This window comes from Netta rufina (genome assembly GCF_964035555.1).
Source record: "Netta rufina genome assembly, chromosome: 4".
Taxonomy (NCBI): Eukaryota; Metazoa; Chordata; class Aves; order Anseriformes; family Anatidae; genus Netta; species Netta rufina.
The window spans coordinates 15,781,164-15,797,939 of NC_140127.1; the positions used below are offsets into that span (position 1 = coordinate 15,781,164).

Here is a 16,776-nt window from a genome sequence, read left to right on the forward strand (position 1 = left end):
AGCGCTTCGAGTTTGCTTTTGCACCTTTTAATAGAGATGGAAACTGGGGGATGCTGTGAAATTGTGATTCTGATCTCTTCTTCTCCCATACAGACCTTCTGTAAGGCTCTGATGTTGTTAAGGAACAAGAATCTGATAAATCCCACAAGTTTGCTGGAGCTCTTCTTTCAGCTGCTGCGATGTCACGATAAACTTCTCCGAAAAGTAAGCAAGCTGTGATTACAAAAGCTGGGCTTGACTTCCAGTGGGTTTTGACCTGCCTAACAAAAGAAGTAGTGGGCAGTTCGACTGTTCATGGTTGTGGAATAAGTGGGAGATGGGTCTGCTCCTTCAGGAACTTGCCGAAGGCAAGACTCAATCTGTATCTCATATTGAAGCATGTTGCTGTACACACTTCTACATGCAACAGTTTGTAAGCCTGTACTGCATTTGCAGTCAAGCACCTTGAATGTGTCTGCAGATAAAAACCATAAGCACATTGATGTCAGAGCAGAAATTATTGAATTCTAGTTGAAAAATTTTAAGTTAAAAAAAAAAAATTGCTAGTAAAAGCTTCATTTTGTGTTTTCTGCAGTAAATGTGAGATTAGTTGCTTTCTCTGACCAGGATTACTGAACTTGCTGTCAGAATGTACGTATGAAATGGTAGTGGGATTTTTTGAGTTAAGCTTCATGCTCTTTGTTTTCTTCTCTCACTGTGCTACAAATTAAGTACATTTTTTCAAATCCATGAAAATCAAGCATATATAAGGATTTACAAGGTAACATGTTGTTTTTGTAACTACATATTAAAAGGGATCAGGTCTCATTTTGGTACTCAGAGTCTTTGGGGCAATTGTGGTGCACCTGCAGTGTTTCTTGTGTGACATGCAAATGTTACTTTTTGCTCTTCCTCCTTTTACAGACTCTGTATACTCACATTGTGACAGACATCAAGAATGTAAATGCTAAGCACAAAAACAATAAAGTAAACACAGTAAGTATTCTAGTTTTCAGATGCACTTCAATTTACTACCTTGTGTTATTGAAGATTGGTAATAATAAACGCTTCCCAACTTTTTTCTTAGATGCTGCAGAACTTCATGTATACCATGTTGAGGGACAGCAATCCCACTGCTGCCAAGATCTCTCTGGATGTGATGATTGAACTTTACAGAAGGAATATTTGGTAGGTTTGGTAGGCCCATGCTTCTTCCCCATTTAATGTTGGATGGCCATCCTGACATCACTCACAGTATGGTGTGCAAAATGTGATGTGGAGGGCCTCTGGTTTTCAGTATATTTATCTTCTTTGTGTTCCAGTGGCTGGATTTTGTGAAGCTTTTTCTAGTTTGAAAGAAACAGGTAGAAATACTGTCTTCCTTAAAGTCTGAGTTACTTAGGTTGAATCTTTTATGCTTTAGTTGAAAATGGTCAAGTTGCGTGTATTGCATTTGAAACAAGCTTTGTGCAGCTCACTTGTTTGAACTCTTGCGTATAAAGCTGTTGCTATTCGCATACAGGCTGTGATGTACAGTGAAAAAAGGAATTTTGTTTTTTCTTCTCAAGTTACTAGGGTATAATTCTAGATGACTGATCTAATAAGTGCTTTGAGGGTTTTTTGTTGTTGTTTTTAGGTGAAGCCATAATATAGCTTTTATTTTTAGTAGAGACCAGCTTGAACAACTATTAGAGAAATACTGAAAGCAGAAGAAGTGCACTGAGTGCTCAGTTGCTGTTTCAGTGCTAGTTAATGTCTAAGATGTTGCTGAATCTTTTTCTTGTGTTACAAAGTGCCAGAGTAGGTGTTACCCAGTGGAAAATTGCACTAGAAGATCGTAGTTTGTTCACTCTCAACTTTTTGACTGTAAAAACAAAGTATTTTTTTAAGCCCTTCGGTTTCTAACTCCATTGCTCTTCTGGGTTCTTCCATAGAAATAAACTGTAAAGGAGATATATGAATGCTGCAAGCAACACTGGTGGTGTGCAATGTTTCTGCTGCTTTTTACGTATTTGTGAGTTAGTGCCAGAGATCTGATGGGTGCAGTTCTTGCATTACTTATTCCCCTCAATTTCTAGCATGCTGGGAGGTGAATGGCAATGTTGCTTTACCTTGGCATTAAAAGAAACCTCAGCTGGCAGGCAGGATGCGGTGCCATACGGTATTTGTCATGAGGAGTTTTGATATGTAGTGTTCAAGGAAACAGTCTATTCTGTTTCCTTGACGCACAAGGTCACAGAAGCTTTGTTAAGATTTTTGTTGGTTTAGTGGTAGGTTGAAAATTATTATAACAAAGGGACAATTAGGATAACAGAAAAAAATACTAGTGTTGCTGAAAAGATGAGACTTCTTGCAGTTTTAATGAGTAGATTTTTAAGTACCTAAAACTTGATATAAACTCAAAATGTTTTTTTGGAGTCCTAGTTCACGCAACTTAATTTTCTGAGAATAACTTGAAATTGTAAAACTTGAAATAAAAGGCAATGTTTTGTTTTATTCCAGGAATGATGCCAAAACAGTCAATGTCATCACAACTGCTTGCTTTTCCAAAGTGACAAAGGTGAGGACAGAAGTCATTTGATGAAACCGTATTTAATCTAAGCTACTGTTATCCTGGGGATGCAGTTTCTTATTTCAGTACCCAAATTGCTAACTAGCTTCACTGATTATTTGTCTTTTGTTGTTTTAATTTCAAAATGCCACTTGGGTTCTGGGAGTAGGACACATTTGGTGCTTAGGTGCAGAGCAGCAGGATGGGATGCTTGTGTTATTAAAAGTGCAGGCTGGTGTGGGGAAGGTGGGTGTACTTTCCCTTGCTACTCAGAAGAGATTGTCAGGATATTGCCACCTTATAATCATGATCATTAAGGCATTTACTTTTTTAATGTGAAGAGAGTTGATATCTTGCCTGGGATTTGAGTGTATCTGAGGCTGCCTGTCATCTTTGTAGGATTTCCAAAGCTAGATGCTCTAAAACGCACGTTATGGTTCGAGATATGTTCTTTGACAACGAAAGTCCAAAAGCTGTTCCAGTTGATCAAAAAACAAACAATCAAAACCCAACAAAGCCATATAAACTAATGAAAGCTTGGAGTGCTTAGCACAGCTGATCAGGTATCAGCTGTGCAGGAGTTAATAATATTGGCATGGAGCAATTGCATTGCTTTGCAGAAAGCTAGGAAGATTTCTCTGGATTTGCTTCTGTCACTGTGGAAGCCCAGCTGTTTTTTGATCCTTTATGTGCCTCTGGCTGATGAGGGTTAGCAGCAAAAATTGACTTTGTTCAGAATGCTTTGTCCGATGGTTTGCTTTCTTTATGTATTCTTTTCTACCAATAATTGGAAATGTTTTAGCATAACTTAAGATCAGGATGCTTGGCTGTTGTAAATAATCTTGTCTGTTTGTCATGTCCTATATTCTACTTAATTTCTCAGGTATTAGTTGCTGGTTTGAAGTTCTTCCTTGGGAAGGATGAAACTGAAAATCAAGATAGTGACTCAGATTCTGAGGTCAGTGTTGTGATTAAATCTTCACAATCTAAGTTGTGTCATCCTGCAGACTCATGACTACACCAATGCATCAACTTCTGTGCTGCAGAATTTTCATTTTTGTTTCATTCAGTTTTTGATCCACCTCACAGAAGTGTTTATTTTTTTGCCACCTTGTCCCAGTTGACAGCAGGTTACCTTCACTATCTGCCTACAGCCTAAGGGCTCCCTTGATTTCCTATACTCATCGTGAAGTTCTTCACTTGTAAGAGATAAATGAGGGCTGGCCAACTTTTTTTTTTTTAAGCTAATGAATTAGTAGATACGTAACTTTAGAGTTGTGGGAAGAGATTTTAACTTGATATTTAAGATGCAGGTTTAATTTTTTAGATATCCCTTCAGTTCTGTCTCTCAAACAGCATTTCGCATTTATGTACAAATGAAATAATTCAGTTACCCTGAGAAGGCTGATAACTTGCAACAATTACAGTTTAGAACCTCCTAGTACAAGACCATTATTGTGTGTGACTGTCTAGTACCATGTGATTACCCAGCTGTAACAATTATTACTATCTCTCTGATATAAGTGGTTTTATGGAACTGTGATTTTAAAGGCTACTATCTCTGTATGATGAAACTTAGGTGGGAAGAGACCCTTTTCAAATGTAGTACACTGATACTTCTTGTATTTCTGCTTCCCGTTTGAAGCCTGATTTCACCTGAGTCTTGTTTTCCTTGTGTTCCTGCTGAAGGACGACAGCCCCACGGCCAGAGATCTGATGGTGCGGTATGCAACTAACAAGAAAACGACCAAGCGCAAGAAGAAACTGGAAAAAGCGATGAAGGTTCTCAGGGTGAGGAGAACGGTGTTTTGACTTGCTGGCATTTTAGCTTAATCCTTCACATGCAGAAATCTTTTTTGTTTCCAGTCATCTTAGTTATCTTTTGTCATCTAATTTAGGTGAGGCTTCTAGAGCACACCAGCATCCGCTGGTTGGGCAGTTTTCTGAAATACTCCTGTCTGAGTTGTGGACTGGTTCTCCTCTTGGGTGCCCCTTTTGTGGTCCCTTACTTAGAGCATACTGTGTCTTGAGAAGCAACCTTTTGATGTGGTTCCTGTTGCCTGTTAGGTCAGGTGGTTGAAAACCTAATGCAATTGAAAAGAATGGTAGTTTATTTGCTAAAAACCAAAGCACATCTTTTTGAAGAGAATAATGAGGAATAGCAGTTTCCAATGGCAGCCTGAAACTGAAGCACCTGCAGCTTTTTCATAGAAAGAAAAATGTCTCCTTTACTCTTCTTGCCATGCAGAAACACAAGAAGAAGAGCAAGCCAGAGGTGTTCAACTTTTCTGCTATTCACTTGATTCATGATCCCCAGGGTAAGCATGCATCGTGTTCTGTATTTTCTCAAACTGTTTTTCTCAGATAATAAATATTTAGTATCAATGAAGGAGAATGAAAGTAAAAACAAATGTGGTAACAGGATGCTTTTTTAGCTTTCTTTATCAAAGAGTTTCATAACACTTAAAACGTGAGACTAATCTTGTTGTGCTTGTCATAATGGAACACTTGTAGATGGCCAGAGAAGGAAGAAGGAGCAATACTGCACTATCTGCTCTGGGTTGATACAAATCAGGATGTGTCTTTCAGCTTATATCTTGTATGTGTGAAAGCCATAATTTGTGCAAAAGGGCAGTAGTTTATCTTCTGCAGCTTTTTTAGCTTACGCCTTTGTAAAAGCATGTTCGTATTATCAGTCTGGTATTTGTCTAATACCACTTGACTCGTTCACAGTCTGATGTAGTGAAACTCTGGGGATTTTGTTTTTCAGATGAGTTGAAATGCATCTTTTTTAAAAAACAAACTAGCTTTAAATACTGATCCTGTATTTAAAGAAAAATTGAACAACAACAAAACTTAACTATCTTTTTTTAACCCAGTCTCAGCTGAGTTTGGCAGAGCGCCTTTTGAGACTACCACAAATCTATTATTGTTTTTTCTAGACTTTGCAGAGAAACTGCTGAAGCAGCTGGAGAACTGTAAGGAACGATTTGAAGTGAAGATGATGCTCATGGACCTAATATCTAGGCTAGTAGGAATCCACGAGGTACATAATAATTTTGTAGTGGTCTGACGGTTGGGTGGTGTGCTCTGGCCTTGTGCCTCTGGAAAGTGAGTTAATTTTCCTGTACGTTGAAGAATGAAGCTGAGTAAAGCCATGGAGTTGCCAGTGGGCTTTATGGTATGGCACAGTGATGTGGGCTTGTATGGTACTAAGTGAATTCTGCTTGACAAGGCTGGTGGTATGTAATATAGCTAGGATGTTGTGACTAGAGGAGAAAATGCCTATTTAAAAACCTGTGTTTTCAGTGTAGTTTTTTAATTGAGTCTAGCAACAGCTTAAGAACAGCACCCTGAGGTATAACCAAAGTGTGATCAGACTTCCTTAAGAATCTGTTCTTCTTGGGAGCTCTGTGGGGTGAGGGAAACACTAGTCCTTGCAGGTATCCTCAAGGCTAACAAAAAGGTGGAAATGCTCACTGTGGCTGTATGAGCACTCTTTAATATAGGGAGTGTGAGAAAATACAGTTGTGTTTTTTTTTTGACGCTGTACTGGGTTCACGCCTAGGAACATACAGCTGCCACTTTGTGCTTTGGTCTCTGCCCAAAGCATTCCTCCCAGTGACCAGGGCATCTGAATTGTCAGGTACATCACAGAGACCCCAGTGTTGCAGTGGTGTCAAGCCTGAGCCCACGCTATTTCTTCATTGCATAAAGCTGAAGTAGAATTTACCACGTGTAAGTCTGAGTCCAGGAGGTGTATGAAGTCCTTGTCACTTGGGAGGTTTGTGTCCAGGTGTTAGGCTGCTTCAGCATCAAATATTCATTCAGGCTTGCTGGAGGAGTTAGTGAAGGGACTTGGATGCTAAGTGAGCATGAATTTAGGGACAGTCTCTTTTGAGAGGACTGTGTTCCTGAAGCTAAGGGAAGAAGTGGCACGTCATTGTGTGGCAGACCACCCAACTGGATTTCTGTGCATTCAGACGAGAACCATTGTGGATTTCAGATTTTGGCATTAAGTCTTAATTTCCTTTGAAAAAGTCCCTTCCTCACCTCCGTGTATTTCAAGTTCAGGACAGGTGAATGTATTACACAATAAAATCTGAGGCATTTGCAGAGCAGGCTGTGTAGGTTTGTTGATTGTCATATATCAGGTTATAAAAGTAATCTCAGAAGAGACGCAACTAACCTGTTACAACTTTTATCTGCCCTGCAGCTTTTTCTTTTTAATTTCTACCCCTTCATTCAGAGATTTCTACAGCCCCATCAGAGAGGTAAGCACTACTAGTTATAACAGTGTTGGTCTGTCATTTCACATGTACAGTCACTTCTGAAGTGGTGCTGTGAGTAGGTAGCAGTAGCATAATTGGAAGCAAGAATAGTCCAGGGAGTGTGGATGAAGGAGGCAAAAGGCTCCAGTTGTCCATAACAGTGGACTTTCATGGAAGCTTTGTCCACTTGACGCTCTTAAGCATTTGAGAAACTTCAGCAATAGGATCAAGTGAGTTCCTAGTTCCTTGCAGAACCTGACTTGTTGAGCAAAGCTGTGACTGCCTTTTGCTGCTTTTTTGCTTCTCTTTAGCTCTAGAACGGAAATACACGTGTATTTTCGTGTAGCTGGCTGTTAAGGGTCTGCACTGCTGCTGGGGTAGAGATCCGGGTGTGTTCCTAATGCTTTGTGAGAGAGAAGTACAAGATGTCTCAAATAACTTCATCCTGAACTGGCTTTGAGGCTTAGAAGCTCAGGATTTCATTGAGTTAGCTGTATTGGTGGGTGTGGGTAAGGCCAAAATAAGTTGTACTGGTTGTACTTGGACATCTTCTCCCCCTTGCTTTTTATTTTTACTTCCAGAAGTGACAAAGATTCTTCTGTTTGCGGCGCAAGCTTCGCATCAGCTAGTACCACCTGAGGTCAGTATTCCATTAACTTTTGGTGACGTTAAAATGGACAGGGTGCAAGCTTCAAGTGTTAAGTGCATTCACTGGGGACTGGGGACAAGGAATCCGGTCAGACCCTTTTTCTTGAAAACCATGTGGGAATTTTTGCTCTCATTGACAATTTCTGCAAGTTCCAGGTTGTTGCTTTTTATAAAGGGATACAATCCCAATGCTCAAGGTCTTCAGTTCCTACAGGAGAATTTGTCTAGAAGTTATTTGCAGGCTATAGTGTTAAGTCACGAGCTCTGCCTTTCTGTGAAAAGGGCTCTGTTAATAAGATGTAATCATTTCACAATTATATTAAATAAACAGTAAGTATATTTACCCTTTCTTCCTTATTTTCAGATTATCCAGTCAGTGTTGATGACCATCGCCAACAACTTCGTCACCGACAAGAATTCTGGGGAAGTCATGACTGTAGGGTGAGTATGGAATTTTATTACAACCATAAAACTCTGAATGTGGAAAAATATTTTCCATTTTTTTTAATGACCTTCAGCCTATTACTGTCATTCATCTTTGCTTTTAAGAACCTACTTGAATAAAACAAGACAGTAAACATAAACTTTCCTTAATTTTCTTGTCAGTGTTGTAAATTTCTCAGTGTGATGGGTTTCTGTATTTAGCCAGTGCTGTGACTTAACTCTTTTGCATTTTGTGATGGCCTTCTTTGGTTTCTTGCTTGGTCTTGTGTTTTTCTTCCTTCCCAAGTATTATGTTATTTCTAGTTTGAGGGTACACCCTCTTGTGTGTGAATCAAAGTACATGTAACTTCCATTTGTATACGCACAGTGAGAAGACAGCATCGTAATTCAGGACTTTTCATGTTTAGTAGATCAAATTTTATTACTGACAACAAATTCAAGTGATGCTGTTAGTGAAACTATAAAGTGCTTGCTTTCTCTGTTGAAGAAAGTCTGCTTTTGTAATAGGTGTGGTGCAGGCAGAGTAGAGTATGACCAGTAAATGTAGGAGAGAGCTGAGCTGTGCCTGAAGAAGATGAAGTAGTTGGTGGGGGAAACTACGTGAGCAGCCATGTGTTGAATACTTTCATGAACTACTTTTTTCCTTTCAACATGGTTATAGTCCTGCAACAAATTTAGTTTACTGGGTGTGTGCATGAAGATGATTTAAAAAGTAACTTGGTGTAAGCAGGCTTCCTTTATAGTGTTGTTTGTCTTGCCCACGCTTGACAGGAGAACTATTTCTTGATTTTGGCCTGGCCTAGGCCTGGTGATCATTTGACAGCTTTTTGCGGATGTGCTTGGTTGGATCTAGCCTTAAGTTGCAGAATCCGGAGGTCCAAGATCAGACAAAATAGGTGGAGAGTGTAGAGTATGGACCAAAGATGGACGGTTTTGAAGAAGTTTTGGAGAACTATGGCAGAGAGCATCCTGTTATGTTCCGCTCTGTTACACCTAACGCTTCAGAAGATTCATCAAGTGTGAGAAAATTCAGTCTATTGCTGGGCCAGTGAGTGCCTTCCCAACCATGTTATTCAGGAAAATATTTCCCTTTGAATTTTTAGAATCAATGCAATAAAAGAAATCACAGCGAGATGTCCATTAGCCATGACTGAAGATCTGCTCCATGACCTTGCTCACTACAAGACTCATAAAAATAAAAGTGAGTATGTTATACGGGTATGACTCTTAGATCTATCTTCCTTTTTTCTTGTCATCTGGTCCTCTGTTATAGCCTTCATAATAGTATTGCATTTTTTGGTGGGCTGAGAGGTATCATTTTTAACGTCTGTTGCATTTCTATGCGTATACTTAGTCAAACAGTCATGGGTAGTTACGGCAAGGGAAACAGCTGACAGAACTGGAGAAGGGCAGCTGCTTGTTAACAAAGATTTGGCCCTGAGAGCTGGATCCTGTATTGGAGAAATCAGTGGGAGCTAGGATTTCAGAAAATACATGAACAGGCTGTAATACTGTTTATCTCAGTGCACTTTGGCTTGCTCAGGATTCTGCTTTACCATACTTAGTCCTGACTCTCTTTTTCTGGCTAGATGTGATGATGTCTGCAAGAACTCTGATACACCTCTTCCGTTCGCTGAACCCAGAGATGCTACAGAAGAAATACAGAGTAAGTGTTTTCTCTGCATTACATTCACTATAAATGTAAGCTTATGTGCTCAAAAAGAACTGCTCTCAGGGCTTCTTGAGAATATGATGGAATCACTCATTTTTTTTCTTTCCAGGCCTGTTTTCTTGCTGCATTTTTGACATGGCTTTCTCTTGTTTCAAGGCTTCTTTACTCATCAAACTTATTGGCAGAAGCTTCATGCTGCAGAAGCCTGTCTTCCTGCAGTTTGTTCAACTTCTTTATAGTAATTCAAGATCTTTTCACGTTTCATCAGGCAGAATTTATTTCCTACAACTCCACCCCCTATTTTTATGGGCTTGTGTGAGTTAAGATAGCAGCCTGTTTAATGTGTTTTATTTACTTACAGGGTAAACCTACTGAAGCGTCGGTGGAAGCCAAGATTCATGAATACGGAGAACTGGATGCCAAAGACTATATTCCAGGAGCAGAAGTACTGGAGGTTGTGAATGAAGAGGAAAAAGGAAAAAACCAAGAGGAAGGTTGGCCTTTTTTCTTTATTACTTCCATGTTGTGCATCACTGCTGCTAAGCTTTTTTTTGGACTTGGTGTTCATGCATTTCATTTGCTGCTGTCACATGCTATGTGGTTTGTACATGTCTGTATTTACCCATTAAGAAGCACTGATACTGTTCTCGAGTTAAGTGCAATTTATCCTGAGAGATCTGATAGTCAATGCATTGCCTCATATAATAGAGGGATGAAATAAAAGAGAGAGGAAAGAGGGATTTTGAACAGCAAAGAGAAGCGAAAGAGGTCATAGAGAGCAACTTTGCTTTAAATTGCATTGCTTCCTTCCTTGGGTTAGATAAAGTGGAAGGGGCCGGAAATGTTGCTGAACGCAGTGTGGTAAGGATTAGCAGTTGTAAACCGATGTATTTCTTCAGAGACTCTCTTAAATGCAGCTGCTTGTTTTGAGGGCCTTGAACATAACTTGAGAGTTACCCTTTACCCATAGGGTTTTGGTACAATTTGCTGCAATAATGACTTGCTGCAAACTGATTAGCTATCCTCTATGGTTGGCATTCTTTAGAATGAAAGAAATGTATGTAAATGCATTTCCTGTAAAGGCTTTGTTCACCATTGTTGCAGGTTTATTTAAGTTCATAAGAAAAATGTTTTAAAGAGACTACAGCTCACAATGACAAGATAGAACAGGTTTTAACAAGTCTGTTGTGTGTGTGTTCAAATATCTTACGCTGCTGTATGTGGTTATCACTAAAAGTTGGTTTCCATAGCTGTACATGCACGTGATGTAAGTGTGCTAAGAAATGAAGGCTGAGATGTCTTTGTACAGCTCTGAATCAGTTGCTGTTAGAGTTACGCCGTGTGATGCTTTGACTTTGCAGGCCAGGTGAAATTTGGTAGCTGAACTTGCCAGTGGGACAGCATGAGAGCTACTGGTTTGTTCAATCGTGGATGTCTAAAAATATTCCCAATTAATGATCAAATGTGTGAAGTTATCTTTAAGTCTTACAAACACCTATGTAGTTCTGAGGCTGGGATGCTGAGATCCTACAGCTTTGAGTGTGTCCCTGGGCATAAATGTAGTTAGGTACTAAAAGGCAGTGAGAGCTTAGGATCTGCTCTGAAATTATTTAAAATGCAAAGAGTTCAACCAACTCTGTACTAGCAGCTCTGTGCAATTGTTCCCTTGAGCAGATGGATGGGAAAGTGCTAGTATGAGTGAGGGGGAAGATGATGAAGATGGAGAATGGATTGACGTCCACCACTCTTCAGATGAGGAGCAGCAAGAAGTGGTGAGTTCCGAGCGTGTTCTACCCCAAATAGAAAAGGGACTTGTTAATAGCAGTCCACATTCTCTTGTTCTACCTTCTTGTGGCTGCTCATAACTACCTACGTGGTAACTTGACCAAAATCAGTGAGCTGAAGTATGTTTTTGCAGCTGTGCTGAAATATGTTTGCTCTCAGGGTGAGGGGGGAGAGTTGGGGAATTCTCTTCCAGTGCTAAGCTCCTTCAAAGCTATGTTAACTTTCAACTCCTTAATATTTCAGAGGAAATGAAGTATTCCTTTTTTTAATACCACATGTTAGATATGACTCTTAAGAATCCTACTAACAGTTTGGAGCATTTCCCAACATTGTTCCCCCTGTGTGGATATTTGGGAGGCAAGAGGGTCATGGATTGTAGAGCAAATGGTCTGCAGAGCTCTGGATGATTGTTCTTTTGTACTTGTTTTGAAGGCAGAGAAGATGAAAAGCATGCCTATAGAGGAACGGAAAGCTAAAGCTGCAGCAGTCAGTACAAGCAGGCTGCTAACGCAAGAAGAATTCCACAAAATACGTGTTGCTCAGCTCTCCAAAGAGCTCAATTCTGCACCGGGCAAAGCTGCAAAGAGGAAAAATATTGAAATAGATGATGAAGAGGAGAGCAGGTAGGATGTGAAGTATTGTCTCTTGCGTTTTTTTTTTCCCCACAGTCTGGTGATAAAACTTTGAATTGCTGTAGGGTACAGAGCTCTGCTCTTGGCCATTATCCCGTGGTAGCAGGTGGCAAACAGCCACATGGCCTAGAATGGATCCTGGCCTGGGGGATTTATTTTTACCTGGGAGAAAAGAGCAAGAGGGTGCCAATGGAAACTGTGGGAGTAGTTTGTTTGTTCAGAGCAATAGGAGTGTTATTTTCTTAGCAGTAATTGCAAGTCTGTATCTCCAGAGCTGCTTAAATGTTGTGGTTCAAGCTGGACTCGAAAAACAGTCATGAGAGAAGGGTTGTTTTGTAAGGGTTGTCCCAAGCATGAGGATTAGCCTAAGAGGAGGAACAAAAAGTGCCTGTGTGAATGTGTATAGGGGAACAATAGCCTGAGAAATGGGTGAGAGACAAAAGGTTAGGAGGACATCATGCTTTTCTGGACAGATGATTTGTGTGTGACAGCCTTCTGTTGGATTTCTGTGTGCGTAGGGGTGAGTTGCTTTCACTCAGAGATATCGAACATCTACATAAGAAGCCGAAGTCAGACAAGGAGACAAGATTGGCAACTGCAATGGTGAGGAACTGGGCTGTTTCATATCCTCTTTTTAGACACTTGTGGGGTTTGTGTTCTTGTCTCCTGTGGAATAAGGAGGTGGTGTTGAATCTGTAAGACACATGCCCAGCTGCCATCTGTGTTTTGATGAAATTATTTTTTACTGTTGCATCGTGGCTGTAACTGATAAACAACCTCGTGCTGGTCGCAGGTGAAGATGTAAATACAGACACCCCCTAATTTTTCACTGATACTTAACGCAGCCAGCATGGAGGAATGCAGTTAATACACGCAGGAAGTCACACAATCTGGATGTACACTTGCTGCTCTAGAACCTTCACCCTAGCAGCTGATGTTTACTGTAGGGAAGAACAAATAATAAAGCCCTCTCTTATTATGGTGTGTTGTCTATTTTAGGCTGGAAAAACGGATAGAAAAGAATTTGTGAAAAAGAAAACAAGAATGAACCCATTTGCCAGCTCTACCAATAAAGAGAAGAAAAAGCAGAAGAACTTCATGATGATGAGATACAGCCATAATGTCCGGACCAAAAATAAGCGTTCTTTCAGGGAAAAACAGGTAACATTTCATGTTGAAATCATATGGGGCAGTCTGAGCAATAAACTTGTAATGCTGGTGAAGAGCTGTCTAGCCTATATCCTAAGATTTTGGTGTTTAATTTGATGGATTAATAACTGGAAAATGCTGTGAGTTAGGTTGCTTCCCATGAAACCTACCCAGAGGAAGTATATCAGGGACTGTGGGGGTGGAGGAGAATGCTTTTTCAGAATCTGCTCGTGACTATGCACAAAGAACCATGCACTGTTGCAAAATCATGGGTAGGTTAGCAAGATGATTAAAATGTGGTTTGATTTCTTTTCTCCCTTTAAGCAATAACAGATTATGTTCAAACTGTAATGTTGTGACAGAAGAAATCTTTCCCCCGATACAGTGGAGTTGGTCTTTAGGACAAGCTTCTAGTGTGTGTTTCTTCACTCCCCATAATCTGTCTTTGACCTTTCTCCTATTACTGTCATATTATGGACTCAGCTCTCCTGGCTTGAGGTCATCTGATAGCTTGATACAAATGCACTTAAGGGACAGATGCCAGTACTCTTTAGAACCTTTTAGAGCTGTTCACAAAAATTAAGTCACTTTTTTGGTGTAGTCTGCTGCCATAGTTTGGCAATATGCTGCTCTCAGTGGTGATGCCTTTGCGTTCTACTGCTTCCTCAGTTACGAGCTTAGCTATGGGGCTGATGCAGGATTCAAAACAGCCTTCCCAAAAGCACATGTAAGTTAAAAGTGCATCTCTTCGGTAGTCCAGTTACTGTGTGTTCCCACAGGCAGCTGTGCCAGGGTAGCTGAAGGGATAACTAAAAGGTGAGGCAGAAAGTTCAGGTGATGACTTTGTAGCTTCCCCACACAGCTGAGGTTAGATGAGGTGGCAGACATGGAGTGTGGACAGAGTCCCCTCACGTCTGTCATGCACCTCAGCTGGGGTTGATGCCTAAACTGTGGCAACTTTTGCTGGTGTTGATACAGGCATATGGTTTGCCCTACTGTGTTTCCAGGGTAGGTCTGTGTTAACAACAAAAATCGGCCTTAAAATCCCTTTATCTAACCTGGCAGGTGGCCAGTCAGGGGTGTTAGAGGCTGTTATAAAACTGAACTACTTTGAAGGTGTTCTGAGGAAAAACTTTGAGAATAATCCAGGTGTGCAGGCTTCTTTTCTTCTGTGTTAGTGATTTGTGTTTACTTAAGTGTTGTCTTGTGGTAGGGCATGTTCAGGTGCTGCTTGTACAAACCCTCCTCTGTCCCTGAGAGTTGTTTCCAGAATCATATTAAGTTGATGTGTATTTGTTGGCCACTTGTTGTCTTAAACAGCAACAATACTGAAGTTTATAGACTCAACAGGAAGTATTTCTTGAGTATTTCTGTTGAAGAAGAAGACTTGGACTAATATCCTGTGTAGTCTTTTATTTTTTGTCACTCTGCTTTGCCTCGTATAAGGCTGACACCTTAGCCCAGTACTTAAAACACAGAAAATGTAGCAAATCAACAGTCCACGTGCTTTTACGAAACTGCTGTTAATTCTCTGTCCTTCTATTGAGAAATTGGGTGTAATTTTAGCCCAAGAATTCTGGATTAGCTCCTGAGATAGGATTCTTAACAGTTTGTTCTTCTTAAAAATTTATGTAAAAAGTAGGTGTCCATGTGATAAAAACATCTTCCTTGTAATGTAGTGCCTTTAATCTTTTTTTTTCCTGAGATTATACTGACTCTTAAACTTGGCTCCCTCTTTTTAGAAAGTCATCTTGAATGTTTTCAGTCCTTACTGCTGATTTAATGTTTTGAGTTCCAGGGTAACAGCTAAACAGTGAAATGAAAGTACCCTTCTTCCTTCTAATCTAAGTTAGACCACAGCATTGTCCTGTTGACAGTGATTGGGAAGTACTACAAAAATAGAAGTGGGTTGGAGTACTGTAGTTTTTAAGATAATTCCTTCTGCTGCCCTCCTCAATGGTAGAATAAAATGGAATGTTGTCTGTAGTCAAGATCTAAACCCCTTTACCAACTAAAATGTGTATAGTATATCACTTTGAAGAGACTGTGTATGGCACTCATTAAAAATTACAGCATCTCCTCCTTCCCACCCTTGGAAAGCAGCTTTGTAATAATCTCAAAAAATTCCTGTTAATCCTACTTAGCTCTCAGCTGGACTGTTTTTTCTCATCTCTTCTTGCCAAACAAGTCTGTAGAAGAACAACTTGTTACTCTATCCTTTTCCTAAGTGTGTAGGATCTTAAATGATGTTCTGATGCATTGATGAATGTTTTATTTTTTGAAGCCCTACTCTTTCTTTAACTATACTGTTTAACTAAGCAACCACAGCATTTCTGTCCATGGATGTTAGCACTTGCCAGTTACTGCTCCCGGTTTTAGCTGATCAATTATTATTATTTCTCTAAGATTGAATAAATTTTAGGAGTCTTCCTTAGGATTTTGCTTACTTAATGAAAATAGCTTAACGAGACTTACCATCAATAGATCTGTCTGCATAAATGCTACCAAAATTCTTAATTTTACAGCTGAAGATAATGCTGTACTCCTGTTTTCTGTAGAACCCTATAAACAATTTCTTAATTGCATTCTGATATTTTATTACCTTCCAGCTTCGTGCATCAGATTTTGGTTGTCTATATTCACAGCCATGTTTGAGTGGCTTTTGAACTTGAGTATAGGTAGTCATAAAACGACAGTAGGAATGAGCTGTGTGGCTAGCTCCTTTGTCTGTGATCTGCCTACTCAGTGCTGTTGTAGTTACAGTGTTACTAGCACCTGAGTCAACTGGTTCAAAGACAATTCAGGTTAATTTTTCATCTTGCAGTCCTACTTATCTGTAATACATAAAAGCCTCTATAAATGTCTACCTCAGCATAGATGATGGAAGCTGTTAGCTGTAGCATTCTCTTAAAAAGTTTGGTGATCTTATCTGCAAATGTCTGGTTACTACGATACCAATGGGACGCGTATGATGGGCATATCAATGAGGATTGTCCATGTGATACTGTTTTCTTAATAGTTAAAGCGGAGAGTTTGAAATACCTGAATATCCCTCTTGTTTCGTATTCCAGCTGGCTCTTAGAGATGCGCTTCTGAAAAAGAAAAAACATCTGCTGAAATAAAATGGTAAAGGAGAAGAACAGTTAATCATCCTTGAAGAAAAAAGAAACCTAGAAATGCTTATTTTTCCTTCTCTTAAAGAAGGGAAGAAAAAAGTACTGAATTGCCTTATGGATTCATCTCTGCTCTGTTCAGAATTATAAATTGAAGGCTGCTGCGAAGTTGGATAGTGCATCAATACGAAAGACCAAAGAGGCCTTAATCCTTGCAGACTTTTGGTTTTTAAAGCATTCTAGGAAATGAGGCAGTTGTCTTTTATTGAATATAATTTATTTACAGCTGTTTTTGTATGTGTAAGTATTAATTAAAACATACAACCTCACTGTAAAAAACTATTTGACTACTTGATTTGATTCAATTAATGAATAGATATTTGGAAGAAAAATGAATATTCCAGCTCATCCCTTAAATATTACATACACACTTTATATCTGTCTTACTGTTGTGATTTCATAGACTTAGTAAGTGGTTGTTTTTAGCATGTTTACTACTAATAAAACCAAAGGCAGGGAAAGAACAGCTTAG

General features: G+C 39.6%; 1 protein-coding gene across 1 annotated transcript in view; it reads left to right on the forward strand.

The window, feature by feature from the left end:
• The window catches only part of SDAD1 (SDA1 domain containing 1), a 17,516-nt gene extending 930 nt beyond the window's left edge, over nt 1-16,586 (forward strand). Inside the window, exons 4-22 of the mRNA XM_084286330.1 lie at nt 94-204; nt 904-975; nt 1,067-1,167; nt 2,482-2,539; nt 3,414-3,488; nt 4,220-4,321; nt 4,779-4,848; nt 5,473-5,576; nt 6,747-6,804; nt 7,383-7,441; nt 7,814-7,890; nt 8,997-9,094; nt 9,483-9,559; nt 9,927-10,059; nt 11,240-11,337; nt 11,783-11,973; nt 12,501-12,585; nt 12,982-13,143; nt 16,203-16,586. Of these exons, the coding sequence (XP_084142456.1) occupies nt 94-204; nt 904-975; nt 1,067-1,167; nt 2,482-2,539; nt 3,414-3,488; nt 4,220-4,321; nt 4,779-4,848; nt 5,473-5,576; nt 6,747-6,804; nt 7,383-7,441; nt 7,814-7,890; nt 8,997-9,094; nt 9,483-9,559; nt 9,927-10,059; nt 11,240-11,337; nt 11,783-11,973; nt 12,501-12,585; nt 12,982-13,143; nt 16,203-16,253 (1,782 nt within the window). The 3' untranslated portion in view covers nt 16,254-16,586. The remainder of the gene's footprint in view (nt 1-93; nt 205-903; nt 976-1,066; nt 1,168-2,481; nt 2,540-3,413; nt 3,489-4,219; nt 4,322-4,778; nt 4,849-5,472; nt 5,577-6,746; nt 6,805-7,382; nt 7,442-7,813; nt 7,891-8,996; nt 9,095-9,482; nt 9,560-9,926; nt 10,060-11,239; nt 11,338-11,782; nt 11,974-12,500; nt 12,586-12,981; nt 13,144-16,202) is intronic.
• The last annotated feature ends 190 nt before the right edge of the window (nt 16,587-16,776 follow it).